We start from the raw sequence: 15882 nt of genomic DNA, 5'->3' as shown, positions 1-15882 counted from the left end.
TTGAAAAAAATGTCAAGAAACCACATCAAGTAATCATCATATGAAAAAGCATGTTGGGATTTTTTTCAATACGACACCCTATGACGTCACAATGACGTCCTAACAGGCTGACCTCATCACATTGTAATTAAAACATCATAAAACATCATAGTTTTAGTACAGCCATTGCCTTTCAGGGCAGAAAACAACATTTGTGCTACTTTTGTGCTCATGTTTTACTTACACTGTGTCACTACTATTCCACTACAATATTTCTCCTGGCACATTATGGCAACTGATTCACACTTTGAATGAGGTATGTGTCACCAATGAGAGTAGCTGATTGGAATAAAAGGCTGGAAAATGCCTTTGATTTTGTTTGCATTGAATGCTGTTGCCTGCATTCCACATTTCCTTGTAATATCATTATATATTGCTATTCTTTAAACAAAATTTCCTTAAGTTATTTTCTGTAGCTTCTTCTGGCACTTAAAAGACCAAAAAATAATAATTAATCATTAATAACATGTCGATATACTGACTGAAAAGCACTTTAAATGTCATACCACCACACTTTAAGTTATGTCCAGGTCTTCCTAAAACCAAAATTATCATCTCTAATCCATCTGTTTTCAATTTGTGGATTTTGTGTCATTGTCTTGTTCTATGACCCAAGGTTCAGATCATGGACTGCTGCCCCAAAATTCCCCTATAATGTTTCCTGACACAATTTTGAATAGGGCTGTTCGATATAACAATATATATCGGACGACGATATAAAAACGTCTATCGTTTCATATTACGCTATTGTTTGTTTTCGTGGTTTTGCAAAATAAACTGTTTATTAATTTCTTAAAGTTCTCTCTTTCTCTTATATTTAAAATAACCCCACCACAGACTCAAACATGGCAAACCTCTTCTACCACCTATGCAAGAATCACATGAAAGACTATGGAGAGAGTTTAGGGACGAGAAGCAAAAGAAGAGCCGTCAGGTGCTCAAAATAAACCTTAAACTCAAACGTTAGAACAGGCTTTTCCCCGCAGCACGCCGTGTAATAAATACTCACAAAAAAATGGCTGCCCTGAAAAATGCCCGAGATTCACAGAATTTACAGAAATTTTTTGTGATATATATCGTTGTCAGGACGATAAATGTCTCATAGCGGGATATGAGATTTTGGTCATATCGCACAGCCCTAATTTTTAATTTGTTCTTTTCTACAGGGTTATTTAGGATGACCTAGGGCTGGGCGATATGGCCTAAAATCCATATCGCGATATAATTTGAAGCACGTGCGGTAACGATATATATCACGATATATTATTTTCTTCTGTATAACGTATTTTCCACACTATAAGGCACACTTAAAATCCTTTAATTTTCTCAAAAATTGAGTGTGCCTTATGTATGAATTCTGGTTGTGCTTACTGACCTCGAACCGATTTTGGTGTGCAGAAATCTGTTAAAAAATGTTTTGATGGATTGTCAGAGCATTACGGCTGCCGTAGTGAGGAGCTTCGCGAAGTAATCTGGGTCCAAAACTCCGTCAGCTTCAGGTCCCAAAGTCAAACCAACACTAAGAGTTAAAAACGGTCTAAATTCTTTCATCTTTAATAAAATCATCAGTGTTGCTGCTTTATCGGGTGTAACCATTAAGTTTAACATCCAGGCATCCATGAAAACAGAATTTATTAAATCTAACGGAGTGAGAAGTTAACAGGAAGTTAGCTCGCTAGTTTACACCTAAACATTTCGTACCATGTTCTGACTGAGAGATTTTTGAAACTAATTAAAACGTACAGCTCTGCTACCACTTCCAACATAAATGAAGACAGGAAACTAAACAGCAGTGGCGTTTGCAGGGTTACTGAAGTTGGAGTACCTGGTATATAATGTTGTGCTACGTGATTGCTAGCGACACAGCTATGTTAGCATAACATTAGCATTGTGAAGCTGGAGGATGAACGCCAACTTTTTTTCCACTCGATAAAAGTTAACGTGAGGGATTCTGGTGGTCAGGGACAAATGCAATCGCATAGCAGGATGCTATACACGGGGCAAACTTCAGTCAGGAGAACAACTAAGATTATTCATCCACAATACAAGGTTAGTTATTAATATACTGCAACAACATGGGAATAGAACAGCTGCGAGAGAATTCAACATTAATGAATCAATGTTACGGAAGTGGAGGAAGCGCAGTTTTTGGCTTTCCCCATATTTCAAAAGTGCTTCATCTCTTTGCCATGACTGTCGCCCGGCATAATTTGCAGATGATAATGGTTGTAGCCGCTGCGATGCTATCGACCAAAACAGGCGCAGCTTGATGACATCATCAACATGCGCTATCGCGATAGAGCGATATAGTCAAAATCTCTATCGTTGGCCAAATTTATATCGTTTCTATCGTATATCACGTATATCAAGGGGTGTATCCCCCACCCCTAGGATGACCTGACCATAATGTAGCAAAGCAACTTGAAATCATGATGCCACCTCCACCATGCTTTACACATGAGGTCTGGATGTTGGTATGCAGGGTTTTATTTTGGGCTTTTGTCGAGTATCTAAGGCCATGTCCACACTAATACATTTTGGTTTGAAGACACATCTTTTTTTCTCCGTTTAGGCCTTCCGTCCACACTGAGACGGCACTTTTGGTCAAGGAAAACTGAGCTTTTTGAAAACGCTCTCCAAAGTGGATAAAACGGAAAATGCTGTTTTCGCGTCACAGTGTGGACTGTGAAAACGCTAGCTTTTGAAAACGCACTTTAGTCATATTATGCAGTCATGTGGCAAATTCAACTAAGATGGCGGACGGTGTTGTCCAGCAGTTGTTTTGTTTGCTCTCAATTTTGACAGCCCTATTAAAGATTAATATCAGTTTGTACATGCTCCAGATAGCTCCAGATAAAACTTGGTACTTTTCCTCTATGTTTTGCTGCGACGTTTCAAAGAGTCGGAAAGTAAATAAACGGCAGATGGAAATGACACATGTCGAATCGTCTTACATTTCATGCATGCGCAGTACAGGAAGGTAGAGTTTGAAAACAATAGTGTGGACGCGGAGCATTTTTAGACAAAAACGCCGTTTTCAAATTTATCCAGCTAAGTGTAGACGTAGCCTAACTGGTCGCTTTAAAATCTTTTGAAAGTGGCTTTCCTATTCTTATAAATAAATCTTCAGTTTTCATGTTTATTTTTTCTTATGGTCTTTTAGACATCTAACAAAGATTTTATCAACTTGTAGGGAATTCTCTTACTCCTCGGAAGACCCCTGAATTTTTCTCTATTTGTATTTAATTTATCTTACAATGGTCTGAATAACATCTGGGTCTTTAACGTAACATGTAACAATACAGCTTCTTCTAAGGTCAAAGAAAAGATTAATTAAAAGTTTAATTTATATTCAAAGCTCAATTCAAATGGTCCACACTTCTTAAGAAGAGGATTGAATAAACTATATAAGTGATTTTTATTGGTTAAATTCTCCAGGCATGTTTTGGAGAAGTTCACTTACTATGAATTACCTATGAATAGCCTAATTGTAGTTTAGATAAATATCAGCCCATATTTTAGGGGTAGTCAATGCAAAAACCCTCCAACTGTAATTTAGATTTGCCTGTGATGTCCTTAATGATTACGAGAATCTTACACTTATGTCGGGTTCAGCAAAAATGTAACAGTCTAACGCACACGCTCAGTTCCTCAGAGCAGCCAAGAGGAGATTATCCCAACATTTAGCCCCGTTTCCATTTTTGCGGCTCATTATGTTCTGTCGCAATACTGCCCCAAACATTGCATGCAAAAACATGGCGGTTCATTTCGTAGGGCTGGTTGTCTTTCTCAGACTGTACAGGCAGGTGTTTGAGGGGGAGTGCGTGTGCGTGGGAAGGCAGAGGAATCTTAACCACCCTCAAATTTTCTCTGGCAAACAAAATGATGGAAAAAACCTGGAATGGTGCTCAGGACAGAGAGGTAAATATGCACTTAGTAGGAGGCAGAAGAATATACTGGATAAGCTCGTACTGAAAACGAAAGCTAATAATTGTGGATAGTGGGAAGAACATTAACTGCGATCATATTCTTGGCTGGTAAAGATGCAAATCAAATATTATGGTAACATCCTGCATTTAAAGCTGTTCTAACTGGTTTCTCCCTTTCTCTCCCTTTTCTGTCTCTCCTGACTTTTCAACAATGGAATAATCCAAATAAGGAACCTGAGACTAAAGCAAACTAAATAAATAGAAGCATATGTGATTCATAAGAATGATATTTTATATGTTTTAATGAAAAGGGGGGAAAAACGATGTAGATTTGTTAATTCTCCCTGCAGGAGCATTCTTATCCCGCTGCAAATGATACAAAACTGAATCAAAGCTGAATACTGGAGATTTGGGAAACTGGGGGATGCCAAATGGGAATGAAGCCCAAATAAAAGAAAACGCAATGACTGCTCAACAAACCCCCGATACCATTTCTCTGGCGCAGCATCCCTTGACAGAAACACATGCACACTACGATAGACACGGCGAGGAGGCTATGTCTCACCGGTGGCATGTTCACAGCAATTACAGACAAAGCTGAAGAAGGCAAGCAAAGAGGTAATGCTCCTGAGAACTCATGAGTTGCCATGGAAACATCGGCTTTTGAATGAATTTGCTGGAAAAGGGGTATGCGAGAGATAGAGTCCAAATTGTAGTATCAACTACACAAACCCCCTTTCTCCATCCCCCGGACTGCCAGGAGAAAACAGGCTGCTATTCCCAGCGGTTAGTGATGCTTGCAGCCAGCAGTACCCTAAACAAGCACACAGCACATTTATGTTTAGTGGTGAACGCACTGGCTGCATGAACAAAAATGTTTTTAATACCTGGGATATGAAACCGTACTTTCTGCTGTGAGGAAGGCAAACATTTTGCATTGGCGCTAAAAAATTCCGATTGGGCAGGTTTTGAGCGTCTAGAATGATTTTCTTTCACCAGAACAAAATGCCGCCGCACCGATGTGCCGCGTTTGTTATCACTGCTAGGCTGCATCAGTAGAATGGGACACTACTTACTCTTCATATTTAATGTGGTAAATTACGTCCTCTTCTCTCTCCTTGCTCTCCGACGCTCCTGTAGAGTCTGTCTGAGAGGTGGAGGCTCCGTTACTCTCAGAGTTTAACACAACATTAGTCCTGTTACTGTCCGTGTTTTGACCGTGGCCGTGGGCCTGTCCCTGCTCGGCCTCCAGTTTTCCATTAGTCCTTTTTGGGGGCCGGCCCACCTTGCCCTTTGTGGGCGTTATCTGTCCTTTGGGAGCGCGTGTCACATTTTCAATGCAGGCCTCAAACCAGGCACCGATGCTGACGTCTCTGCAGTCCACCAGCTCGTTAATCTGAGGAGAGAAAATGACTAAATTAACACCCGGTCCTGTTCGAACCCCGCACACAAATATCGTCTTTCTTTTTTTTTTGAGGAGCTGATGTGTAGGGGGATTATAACACCCAGTGTCAAAGACTAATACAGCACATGCCAGAGTCAAAATTCTAAAACAGCAATAATCCTGTTATTATCTTTTTCACTTTGTAAATACAAAAAACAAACCATCACAGAGTGAATGTTATGCAGTGGACGGGATAAAAAACAAAACCTTTGATTGGAAAGAATAACATTATATATTGAAAAACAAAAAAAGACACAAATCCTTTTGGGGTTGCATCAGGAAGAGCATCCAGCGTAAAAAATAAATAAATAAATAAAATCTGCCAAATCAAACATACGGAGCTACCCACTGTGGAAATCCCTTATGAATAAAGAAGCAGCTGAAAGTAGCTTTTAGTGAAAGACAAAAAATATTTCAAAAGTGATGACTCTTTTGGGATATCCTCTGTAAAAGCACATGCATGGTTGCTTATGTATTTTGAGCTTTTCATGGGCTGAATTTAAATGTTTTTACAGTTTTTAGGCTAAAAGAATAGCCAGAAACAGCATAATGCTAATATATGCCAAGCTAATTAACTGAATATGCAATGTTACAAGACTCAACCACTCCTTCATTGCAAATCCAACTCTGGATTAGCCTAGCTTTGTTGTCAAAACATTTACATTAAAACAAAGTATAACCACACTGAATGATTGCATGATTGTTACAATGTCTCTTTTTTGTCATATATCTCTAAGCTCACTTTTTTTCTCTTCTCTTTCCCCTCACTCCCCAACTGTCTGAGGCAGATTGCTGCCTAGTTCCGATCTCTTCCAGCTATAAAAGGGAGTTTTTCCTGCCCACTGTTGCCAAGTCTGTGGGGTTGTCCTTCTAAATTGTAGGGATCTTTACCTTACAATTGAGATATGCAGACACTTGGCTGCTTACCATGTGATGTTAACTTGTGTGCCTGTGATGGCATCAGCCACTAATGTGGCTGATGCCATCACAGGCTAATTAGTCCAAATTAGTCCATTTGTTCACTTTATTAGTTTGTCTTGCAGTTTTCTTCATTAATATAATTCATTAATCATTTGGTTAAACCTAACACTGATATTACGAGGCGCGCACATAGTAGCATTGTGTGGTTTTTCTAAAATGTTTTGTTATATTAATTATGTTTATCTTTCTTTGAGTTCCCTGGGTTTGGGCAGTGGCTGTTTCCTTTCTGGGCAAAAGGCGTGGCTGAGGACTCTGGGAACAAAATGCCTGCTCAGCAAGACCAACCATGGGCTTACCAGGAGCAGGGGTGTTTTAGGTTTAGTTAGGTTATTCTGTGCTTAGTTAATATTAGTGTGTGTTTTTGTTTCCCCCTACTGTGTGTAAATGGTTTGGCCAAACCATTATAAAAGCTACCCACATGTGTCTTTGTAATTAGGTCAGTTTGTGAGTTAAGTTGTGTCTCACTTTGTTTGTTTAAGTTTCTGGAAATTCGTTTTCGTAGAGTTATATTTAGTTGACCTCTTTTATGGGCCTGCTAATTATGTTTTTGAATTTTGTCATTTTTGAACTTTTTTGAGGGTTAAAATAAAGAAAACCCTTTTTGAAGATATTTTTTGCCTGTGTCTTCTATGCCTTGGCTGCTTGGTCCCTCACAATGCCAAAGCAGTTAAAGCAGTCAGATGAAGGCTGTTTATGCAGCACCCTCTGCAACGAATTTTGTGTGGCGACAGCCAGCAACCGCTAACAACCATTCACCAACCAGTTGGGGGAATACACATTTTTCCTAGTGGCTGTATCACACATTTAGCACCATGGAATAACGTCCAGCAGTAAAATTAAGAGTGGTACAAACTGTGTCTGGCTTTTTTAGAACACTACTGGAGTTGATTAATTATATTTTTAGGTTATTTATCTCCAATTTTATTTGACTGGTGGCCTTTCAGTCAAATAAAATGTATTTTATCTAGGAAAAAATGAAGCAATTCCCATGTCTCCTTTTAATTACGCTACGTAACTATTAATTGTAAGCAGTAAGGTTGGACAATATGTACAAATTTTCCAACCAACAATCGTCAGTTCAATAACCAACGATAGGTGATATATCCCTAAAGCCTGGCCTGCTTACGTCTGTGAGTTGTGATATATCGCATGTGCAGACTTTTTGATGGGCAGAGAAATGTAATCATACACGGACTGATTTGCGTGTTTAGAACACAGAAGAAGTCCAAACATGGACGAGCTAATTGCCAAATTGCACACTGGAGGAGAAGGCGCAGATAACGGACTGTTACCTCAGCGAGGAAGTCGAAGACGGAGAAGACGATCCACTGGCTTGGTGGAAAATGCATAAAATATGTTTCCCATTGATATCACACATGACACGGAAATATCTGTGTATACCAGCCACAAGCACTGCTTCAGAGCGTGTCTTCAACACTGCTGGTAATATTGTTAACCACGTGCGCACACTGCTAAAACCTGATAAAGTAAACATGCTTGTTTCCTGTCAAAGAATTTATAAGTTTTGTTTGGAGGGAATATTTTACTTTATTTTCTTGTTTATTTCAGTATTAATATAGCTACTTTTTAGATTATTCATGTATTTATTTATTTATTTGAGATGTGTCGAATCGCACAAAAGACTGAGGGTGTTTTTTTGTTCGCTGGAAGAGACATTTTGATTTTTAACTTATATGTTGTTTGGTCGAGTGTGTAAGACAGATAAACACTGGAACGGCCTGTAAACACGGTTATAGTGGAAAAAAGAAGCCATTTTCTCTTTGTTTCTCTCCCCACCAATGTGTTTTTTCTATTTAAATAAAATGCTTTTCTTTTTTTCTGAACATGGGCTACTGCCGTGCTTTCTTTTTCTTATGAGTTTGAGTAAACGAATCGCTGCTGCATTTGGGCGCAGTCTGAGGTGTGCATCTGCTCGCAGCTGAAGGAGGGTTCCATTAAAACAGCGCTATTATTTATTTCTGTTGAATGCTTCTGTTAGCTTCAACCGACATCATTAGCAAACTTACTCATGGACAAATAAATAAATAAACCGCCCTTGTAAAAACGATCGATAGTCAATATGTTCGTCCAATCGCCCAACCTTAGTTTGCAGTTTAATGTGCAGCTGTCACGTTAGAAATAAACAGCACTCATGAGTTCCATGAGTGGAAAAATGAATATATTAATATATTTATTTCACCACTATGTAAGCTTGTAATGATCAAATCAACAGTTTTCTGCAGTATTAGGCCTACCATCATGCCTCAGTTACAGCACCGATCTTGCATTTTACTATCATATTTTTTATATTCTTCATAGATCTCTATCACCTATTCCTCTGATGACATCTGTGATTGGACTAGGCAGTGCTTAGTTGATCCAAATACACTGAAAAAAATGGGAGCTTGAAGCAGAAAGCCTGGTTTAACAAAGAAAGTTGATAACTATTATTGTGATACCCATTAAACTGGGGTTTTAGGGTCTGTCAAGCCAGTTAACACAAAGAAAACCTGACTATGTTGAATTAAAAAAAACTCTGGTCTAGTAATTACTTGATATCTTAATCTGGAAATGTCACATATTAAACCTTAAAATTGCACAACAGTCCAAGAAGACAAAAGATTTGAAGTTTTCCATATTGAATGAGTTTAAACATGCAAACCACTTATACCTGTGTGTCACGTTCATGCTAATTTTGTTTATTTTTAATGCTTTTGTGCATAAATATTTCACAAGTATTCATTAATTTATTCTACTCCTTGTGTTTATTTGTCAACACCACGTCTCTGCTGAATGCTTAGAGACTGTGAATGCACGTGGCCTTAAAACCCAGTCAAGTCAGTAGCACGATTTGCAGCTCATTTACTTGATTATTGATTTTCCTGCATGCTGGACGGGACTGTACACATCAAACTGAGTCCAGTCCCACACATAATTCTCAGCCACACTCATCTATACCCAGTATGGGCTTTGACTTTCTATTTATAATTTTTAAGCTGGTTAGTGACCCAGTTGTATAAACCTGTTTCTTATGTGTGGTTGCTGTCCTGACAAGGTAAGCGACGTGAAGCTTATACCCAAAGCAATTAGGGTATCAGACCAACAAACACTTGAAGAGCGAGGAAAAAACAAAGTGTCAACACACCAGAATATGGTTATATATGAGAAAGTTTAGGGTAATTTGTGGCTGGAATATTATATCTAAGCACATGTGCTAATACATAAGACAATGGGGAATGTAAAAGATGACTGCTAAGAAAAAAGGAGTACTTAAATCAAATGTTTCTACCCATTTTTCTTCAGGTTACTTTCATCAGCTTAATTACATGACTGCAACAGGCCAACATTTAATGCTCAAAATGACACTGACGTCATCTTTGCCATGCAATCTGACGTTTTCAGCAGCAGTGAAAGAGCAGACACACATTTAGTCTCTAATTTGATTTGACAACCACATAAACAGGAGAACCTGCCCAAGTGTCTCTGGCAGTGAGTTAGCTTATAGGGCACTAAACTCTCTGTAAGCTGGCCTAGAGCCAGAACAGCCACTCAAATACAAAACCATGCAAACATTTCCAAAATATTTACATCCGTCATCCTCACCTTGTACATGCCAATTCCTGGATCGACTAGTGTGTTCCTGCTGGACGTGGGTGACTGAGTGTCCTGCGCAGGGCTGCAGGACTTGAACCCATTTTTGGTTGCGTTACTGGTAATGCTGGCATCTGGCTTGGTTTCATTAACAGTGCTGGTACTGAAGCTGCTGTCATTGTCTATACTGGTGGTTTCCATAGCAGCGGGGGAGACGAGAGCCGAGGAGTTGTGGCTTTCACACTTGGAATCGGGGGGAGAAATGGAACTACATCCAACACCCGAGGAGTCCTTGGTGGCAGGGCTGTCTGGATGGTCGGTCTGTGAGCGAATCAGCAGCTGAACAATGTCATTGAGACCCACGTTGTAGTCAAACAGTGTCTGGCCATCTTCCATCTAAATGAATACAAATGAAAATGTCACTCTTTAACATTAACAGGCAAAGATGTACAGACGCAGAAAACCATTGCTGTATACAACACTGCAATCAATCATTTTCACTGCCTATAAATAAACACAAGCTCTTAAAATGTTGCTAAGACAATAATACATTTGAAATAATAATAGTTTACCAATATATTTTAACTTTTATAAATAGGATTATTCCAACCACTACTAGACTGTGCGTTAGTAATACTGTATCTCATTTTAAATCCATAACAAACCATCACTTTTTTACTTTTGTTCTACATTTCTTTCTGTGTAAAATGAAATAACCACCGCTGCACTGCAGAGTGCCCTCAGACAAATACACGAGGCTGCTTGTCAAGGACAAACAACACCAGAATACAACACTGAGCACAGTGAGTAGAACACACACTGTTACGGCACTCGAGAGAGGAAATTAAAACACACGCGGCACTTCCGATACGTTCACGTGCCTTTAAATTCAAAAAGCACGTGGTGCTCAAAGACGCAGCAACAACATTTACTCTCTGTTCGTAAATTGGGCAATTTTCTGCTACTGATTGAATGCAATTAGCTACACGTACAAGTTAAGTGTTTCACTGATTGTTCTGAGCGTAGAGGAAAAGAAAAAAAAATACATTTGTAACAATTAGCACCTATCGCTGCTGACGATGACAATGGAATATGTGCTGAAATGCGGGCGCTGCTCTCTAGCATCCGCAGCGGTTTTTCTCAAGAAAAAATAAATAAGAGATCTGGGTGCATGAATTAAAGTGATAGCAGATGTAGCTGGGGGGAAAGAAATGACTGGGTTGCCATGACAACCGAAAGAGAGCACCCCCTACCCCACCCCGATGACTCTGAATCATATATAAAATCACTGTCAACCAACCTACAACTAGCGCCACCACCATCATCATCATCATCACCAGCATGGCCCTAATAGGCAATGTGGCATATGAGCTTCAGCAAATGTTTCTCCCTCCCCTCTGGGAGGGGGGACAAGTAACAAAAAAAACACAAAAAAACCCACATGCGGGCCCATTACAAATCACAATACGCTCTTCTACCACATACGATCTACTGTTAAGCGTACAGTGCAGCCACTGCCTTAGGCGTGAAGCTTATGGTGGACACGCCAACTCATTGCAGACATCAGCTATTCATTTCAGCCCTCAACCCCACAAGCCCATTGTGCCGGGGAGACAAGCATGGCCGCCACTCTCTCTCTCCTTCGCTCGCTCGTTTTCGTTATTTGACAATGAGGTGGAGAACGCTTGGACGTGTGGCAGCCGAGCAGTAGAGGGAGCAATCACAATTTCCCCATCCGTGCATGCTTTTTTTTTGTGTGTGTGTTTTTTTTTTAATAGTCTCATGAAATTTAGATCAGAGAAGCAGTGGTGCAAATACAGCCATACAGTGGTTGTTATGCTTACCTGTCTATCTTTCTGTGGTAGTCTATATCAGCATTTTCTCTGTCTCCCTGCCTAAGCTCGGTCTTCGATTTAGCTTCAGTAATTGCCTATCGTCCGCTGCCTTGTCTGTCTGTCTGTCCATCTTTTGCGACTTGATACTGCATTAAACCAAGAAAAGTACACAAAACAAACAGAAAAACCTCCCCCCAAAAAATATGCATTAGGACTGCAGGCAGAACCTGCAAAGAGGCAGCCTCACTGCTGAGAAGTGCGGGGCAGAGAGATGGAAAATCACCCAGACAGACAGACAGACAGACAGAGAAGGAGAACAACATACAGCAGAATTGCACTGCACCAAACGCACAAATGATATCTGGGCTGCTTCTACCTGCTTTCCACAGCGGCTTCATTACTATTAGTGTGATCAGCCTCTCGCTGCGAGATGTTACAGTCCTGACTTCAGTCATACTCACATGAATAATCCCCAAAACAAAGAACAAGCAACTAACCCAGCAAGTGTTGGGGGTGAAAGAAAAAGGGCTTTATACATTCATGGAGGACGAGATGTATTTGACAGCATGCCGTTAACGTTGACTAAGGACATGACATTTTATTCCCCACAATAACTGCGGCAGTATTTAAAAACACTTGCTTCTGATATCTTCATTGTGTGACTCACTGAAATGTCATTTATTGTTCCAGAGGGAGACTGACTTTAGTCACGACCGCACATCACGGCAAAGCTTTAGATTAACCCGAGACATTTGACTTGAAGATTTCTCAAAAGGCTCGAAGAGTCGAAAAAAAATAAATATCCTTGGCATGGCGATGTTGAACGAGAGTGTGTGTGTGAGTGTGTGTGTGTACGAGCGCGCGCCCTCGCCTGTGAGTGTATCACAATGTCGAATGGAATAAAATTAACAGCTACGAACAAGGCTAAATTCTCAGCTGAATTTCGACAGCCCTTTAAAAGACTAATGGCTTATCATACCAAAGAAAACACAAAGTATAATGTCAGAAAGAAAGAAAAAAATCAAACAGAGATAAGACAAAGACCTGTAGCTGCTGTAAAAACATGCTGAACATCTACACTCTTCAGATTACTCTTGAGATATTAAACCACAATGCCTTTTCTGTTTCAGACCTCCCATTGTGAAACTAATCTGTTTATATTGTTTTGAATATACACCCAATAATACCTATAAAAGAGCAAAAACCGGGGTGTGTGGGGGGGTGGTGGTGGAGAGTGATTTGATAACTCCATCGTTCGCTTTTCTACCAGCGCACTGTCACACAGTATCACAATGTATGACTTTAAAGGCTTTTAATGCATGAATCGCTCTGCCATTAAAGTAACTAGGCAACCTGCTTAGTGTAACGATGAAAAGGTGGAATCAAATAAACAGACCAAGAAAGCAACGTAGCGCATTTAATACCAGCACCAGAAGGTCTGAAGTGACGGTGAGAATAAGGCAGAAATTAGCCTTCTTGCTCAGGCAGCCCACCCTGCTCTGGCACAATTTCTTCTTTTTCTTCACCCATGCCCCATGATGGCAAGGAGTTGAGCAAAATAGGTCAAATTACCAAAAACAATGACACGGGGTGTGTCTGCTTCCCTGCAACATAAAGGCTTCCATCTTGGCTCTTTTATATCCTTCAATCCGCCCACAGTCATCCAATCTATTTACCAAAAATCCCCTGCTCGCTAGCACAAATTACCTAGAAAGGTGACAAAGGTTACTTCCACTCGCAGCTCTTTTCATAACCTGGCGACTGCTCGCACGGCGGGTTTTAACGAGAAGTGTGCGGGCAAGGTAACATATGTCACACTGTGCTGCTTTGCATCGTTTATATAAAGCAGGTCAATTACTTAATCATTAAATTATAAACAAAGGTTGTTGGGTTTTTTTTGCCTTTTCTGTGTTTTCAAACATTTTTAAAACAATCTGGTTATCAGAAAGCATCTGTGCATAGTTAAGAGTTTAATGGCCTTTAAATTAGTCTACATATTAAAATAACGTATTACTCTATTTGAAAGTAACAGAGCTTGCATTGCAGGGTTAAACAGGTAGGACATCTGATCTCACCAAGCAGGCTTTTTTTTAGTGCCATGAGATGGAGATGTAGAGCTGTGAAACATGAAGGCCTATGGTTGTAGTTTAATGGCTCCCTTTGTATTTGCCCTTTGTCCAGTCTATCAGTTGGAGAAGGGTGTGACTGTGTGCACTCAAGGCTGCAGAAAACTCAGCTTCCCTTGAAATTTTCTATGAAATCTACAACTCAATAATAACAAAAGAAAACCCATCAAGTGAGCAGGCAAAACATCAATCCATCTGTAATCAAAGAGTAACCATATCTAGGTCACGGCGAGCGCCTGTGTGAATGGGAGCAAGCCAATAACCACAGCCCGACAACAGGGCAGGAGCAACAGTGGAAGACATCCCGACTCTTTGCGCATAAAACATGTTGCTGCTTCGGTATCAAATTTTTAAAAAAAAACAAAAAAAAACAAGCTTCATACTTAAATCAAATAAGTGCAATGCAAGCTGAGCTTGAAACCACTTGAGGAAAAAGTCAAACCTCTAAGTAAATGTGAAGCCTGCTGCAAAATGAGTGTAGGCGCTGAGCAGAAAGGCCGCACGGCCAGTGGAAGGTGTGTGTGAGCCTGCTCGCGAATGTGACTGACTAGAGACGTTCAAAGTGAAACAGAGACACTAGGACCGCTCGGCGAAAATGCAAACAAACAAAGAAACATCAAAACACCGTGGCAAAGTTGCACGGTTTCTGGCTTGAGACCCTTCCGACTCAAGGGCAAGCTTGAGTCTGAACTGGTGAGGCAGCGTGAGCACTGAGCTGGAGGGAAAAACAAGACGCCATTTTGAAAAGAGAATTAGACCGAGTTGCTCTGCTACAAGTCTAAATCCTAACACAGAGCACAGGCACCACTGTGCGTGTAAGGGCACTAGCCAGTGCATGTTGCGTGTCACTGGCTCATTCCATGCATTACTTAACACATGGAAATCCCCCAATCAACGCTCTCCACTTGTTTTCCAGTGAAATAAAGGAAGCATAGCATCAGATTTAATACACAGGCCTAGCTTTTGCAGCCACATCTACGACAGCACATAACAGCTGCAATGTAACAGCTCATTAATTGTTCATCGAGCAAATAGCACTACTATACTTTATCTACTACCCCTGATTAAATCACAAACAGTTTAAAGAGGAGCAGTTTGCTTTGTGCTTGGTAGCTATTATGGATTTTATAAAGAAAAAAGGTGCTAAGAGCACTGAAAGTAGTTTACTAGCCAGAGAGGCGCAGAGGTGTAAAAGCAACTACTCAACCATCGCTTTCCATCACAACAGTTTGTTCTTATTTGATCTGCCGTAATGAGTGCGCAACGGCAAGCTAGGCTGTAAAAATCTGCCTACAGTTCTCGAAGTTTCCTTTCACTCTGTCGTGCAGTATATGCGGCAACAAAAAAAAGACACAATAAAATCAACCCATTGTTACACGCATGAGTCAGAATCGAGCGCCTGTTATCATTTAATTAGACAAAGAAGAAGAAAGTTAGGCCCGCTTGAAACTACAGAGGACCATTTTGCAGAGGAATGCCTCGGCCTATAATACAGCCTGACACATGTGAAGAAGGAAGCAAAAACGAATGTAAACAAAGTGAGGTCAACATATCATGTAGGCTGCCTGCTTCCTCTGGGCTTTTTTCGGCTGGCTGACTCACACTGTGTTAATATCAGCTTTGTAATGTTATGCTAAAACTCAGTATAAATCAAGGCACCAGTGTCCTGCCAGCAGCAAGCATCTTCTGCTTATTACTGATAGTTACAGCCAGTGATCTTTCACACATTACACACCTTCAGATATCGCAGGTCACGCTGTTATATTTGGATTCTTTCATGTCTTATGCACATATATTTGAAGCAAGACAGAATAATTAAGACCCTGAACTCAAACCTGCAGGACTTGAAACACAGGTGATAGTCATGGATTTTCCTAATGCTTTTTGCATAGACTCCTTCAACAGCTACAAAAAGTCTGCATGCACGCGTGTGTGGT

The 15882-nt window shown here is 40.3% G+C and overlaps 1 protein-coding gene across 3 annotated transcripts in view; it reads right to left on the bottom strand.

Moving 5' to 3' along the window:
- The window catches only part of uhrf2 (ubiquitin like with PHD and ring finger domains 2), a 42199-nt gene that overhangs the window by 24188 nt on the left and 2129 nt on the right, over window positions 1-15882 (bottom strand). For 2 of the 3 annotated variants that reach the window (XM_087843711.1, XM_087843712.1), the window contains exons 2-3: window positions 9997-10380; window positions 5045-5364 (exon numbers count right to left, since the gene is read on the bottom strand). In XM_087843711.1, the coding sequence (XP_087699837.1) occupies window positions 5045-5364; window positions 9997-10380 (704 nt within the window). Of the gene's footprint in view, window positions 1-5044; window positions 5365-9996; window positions 10381-11828; window positions 12358-15882 lie in introns of those variants that run through there. The other variant, XM_087843713.1, reaches the window with a different exon arrangement.

This window comes from Neolamprologus brichardi, chromosome 7 (genome assembly GCF_056152115.1).
Source record: "Neolamprologus brichardi isolate AB-2024 chromosome 7, ASM5615211v1, whole genome shotgun sequence".
Classification (NCBI taxonomy): Eukaryota; Metazoa; Chordata; class Actinopteri; order Cichliformes; family Cichlidae; genus Neolamprologus; species Neolamprologus brichardi.
Note: the sequence above shows the minus strand (reverse complement) of the source record. Positions and strands in the feature narration are given on the sequence as shown.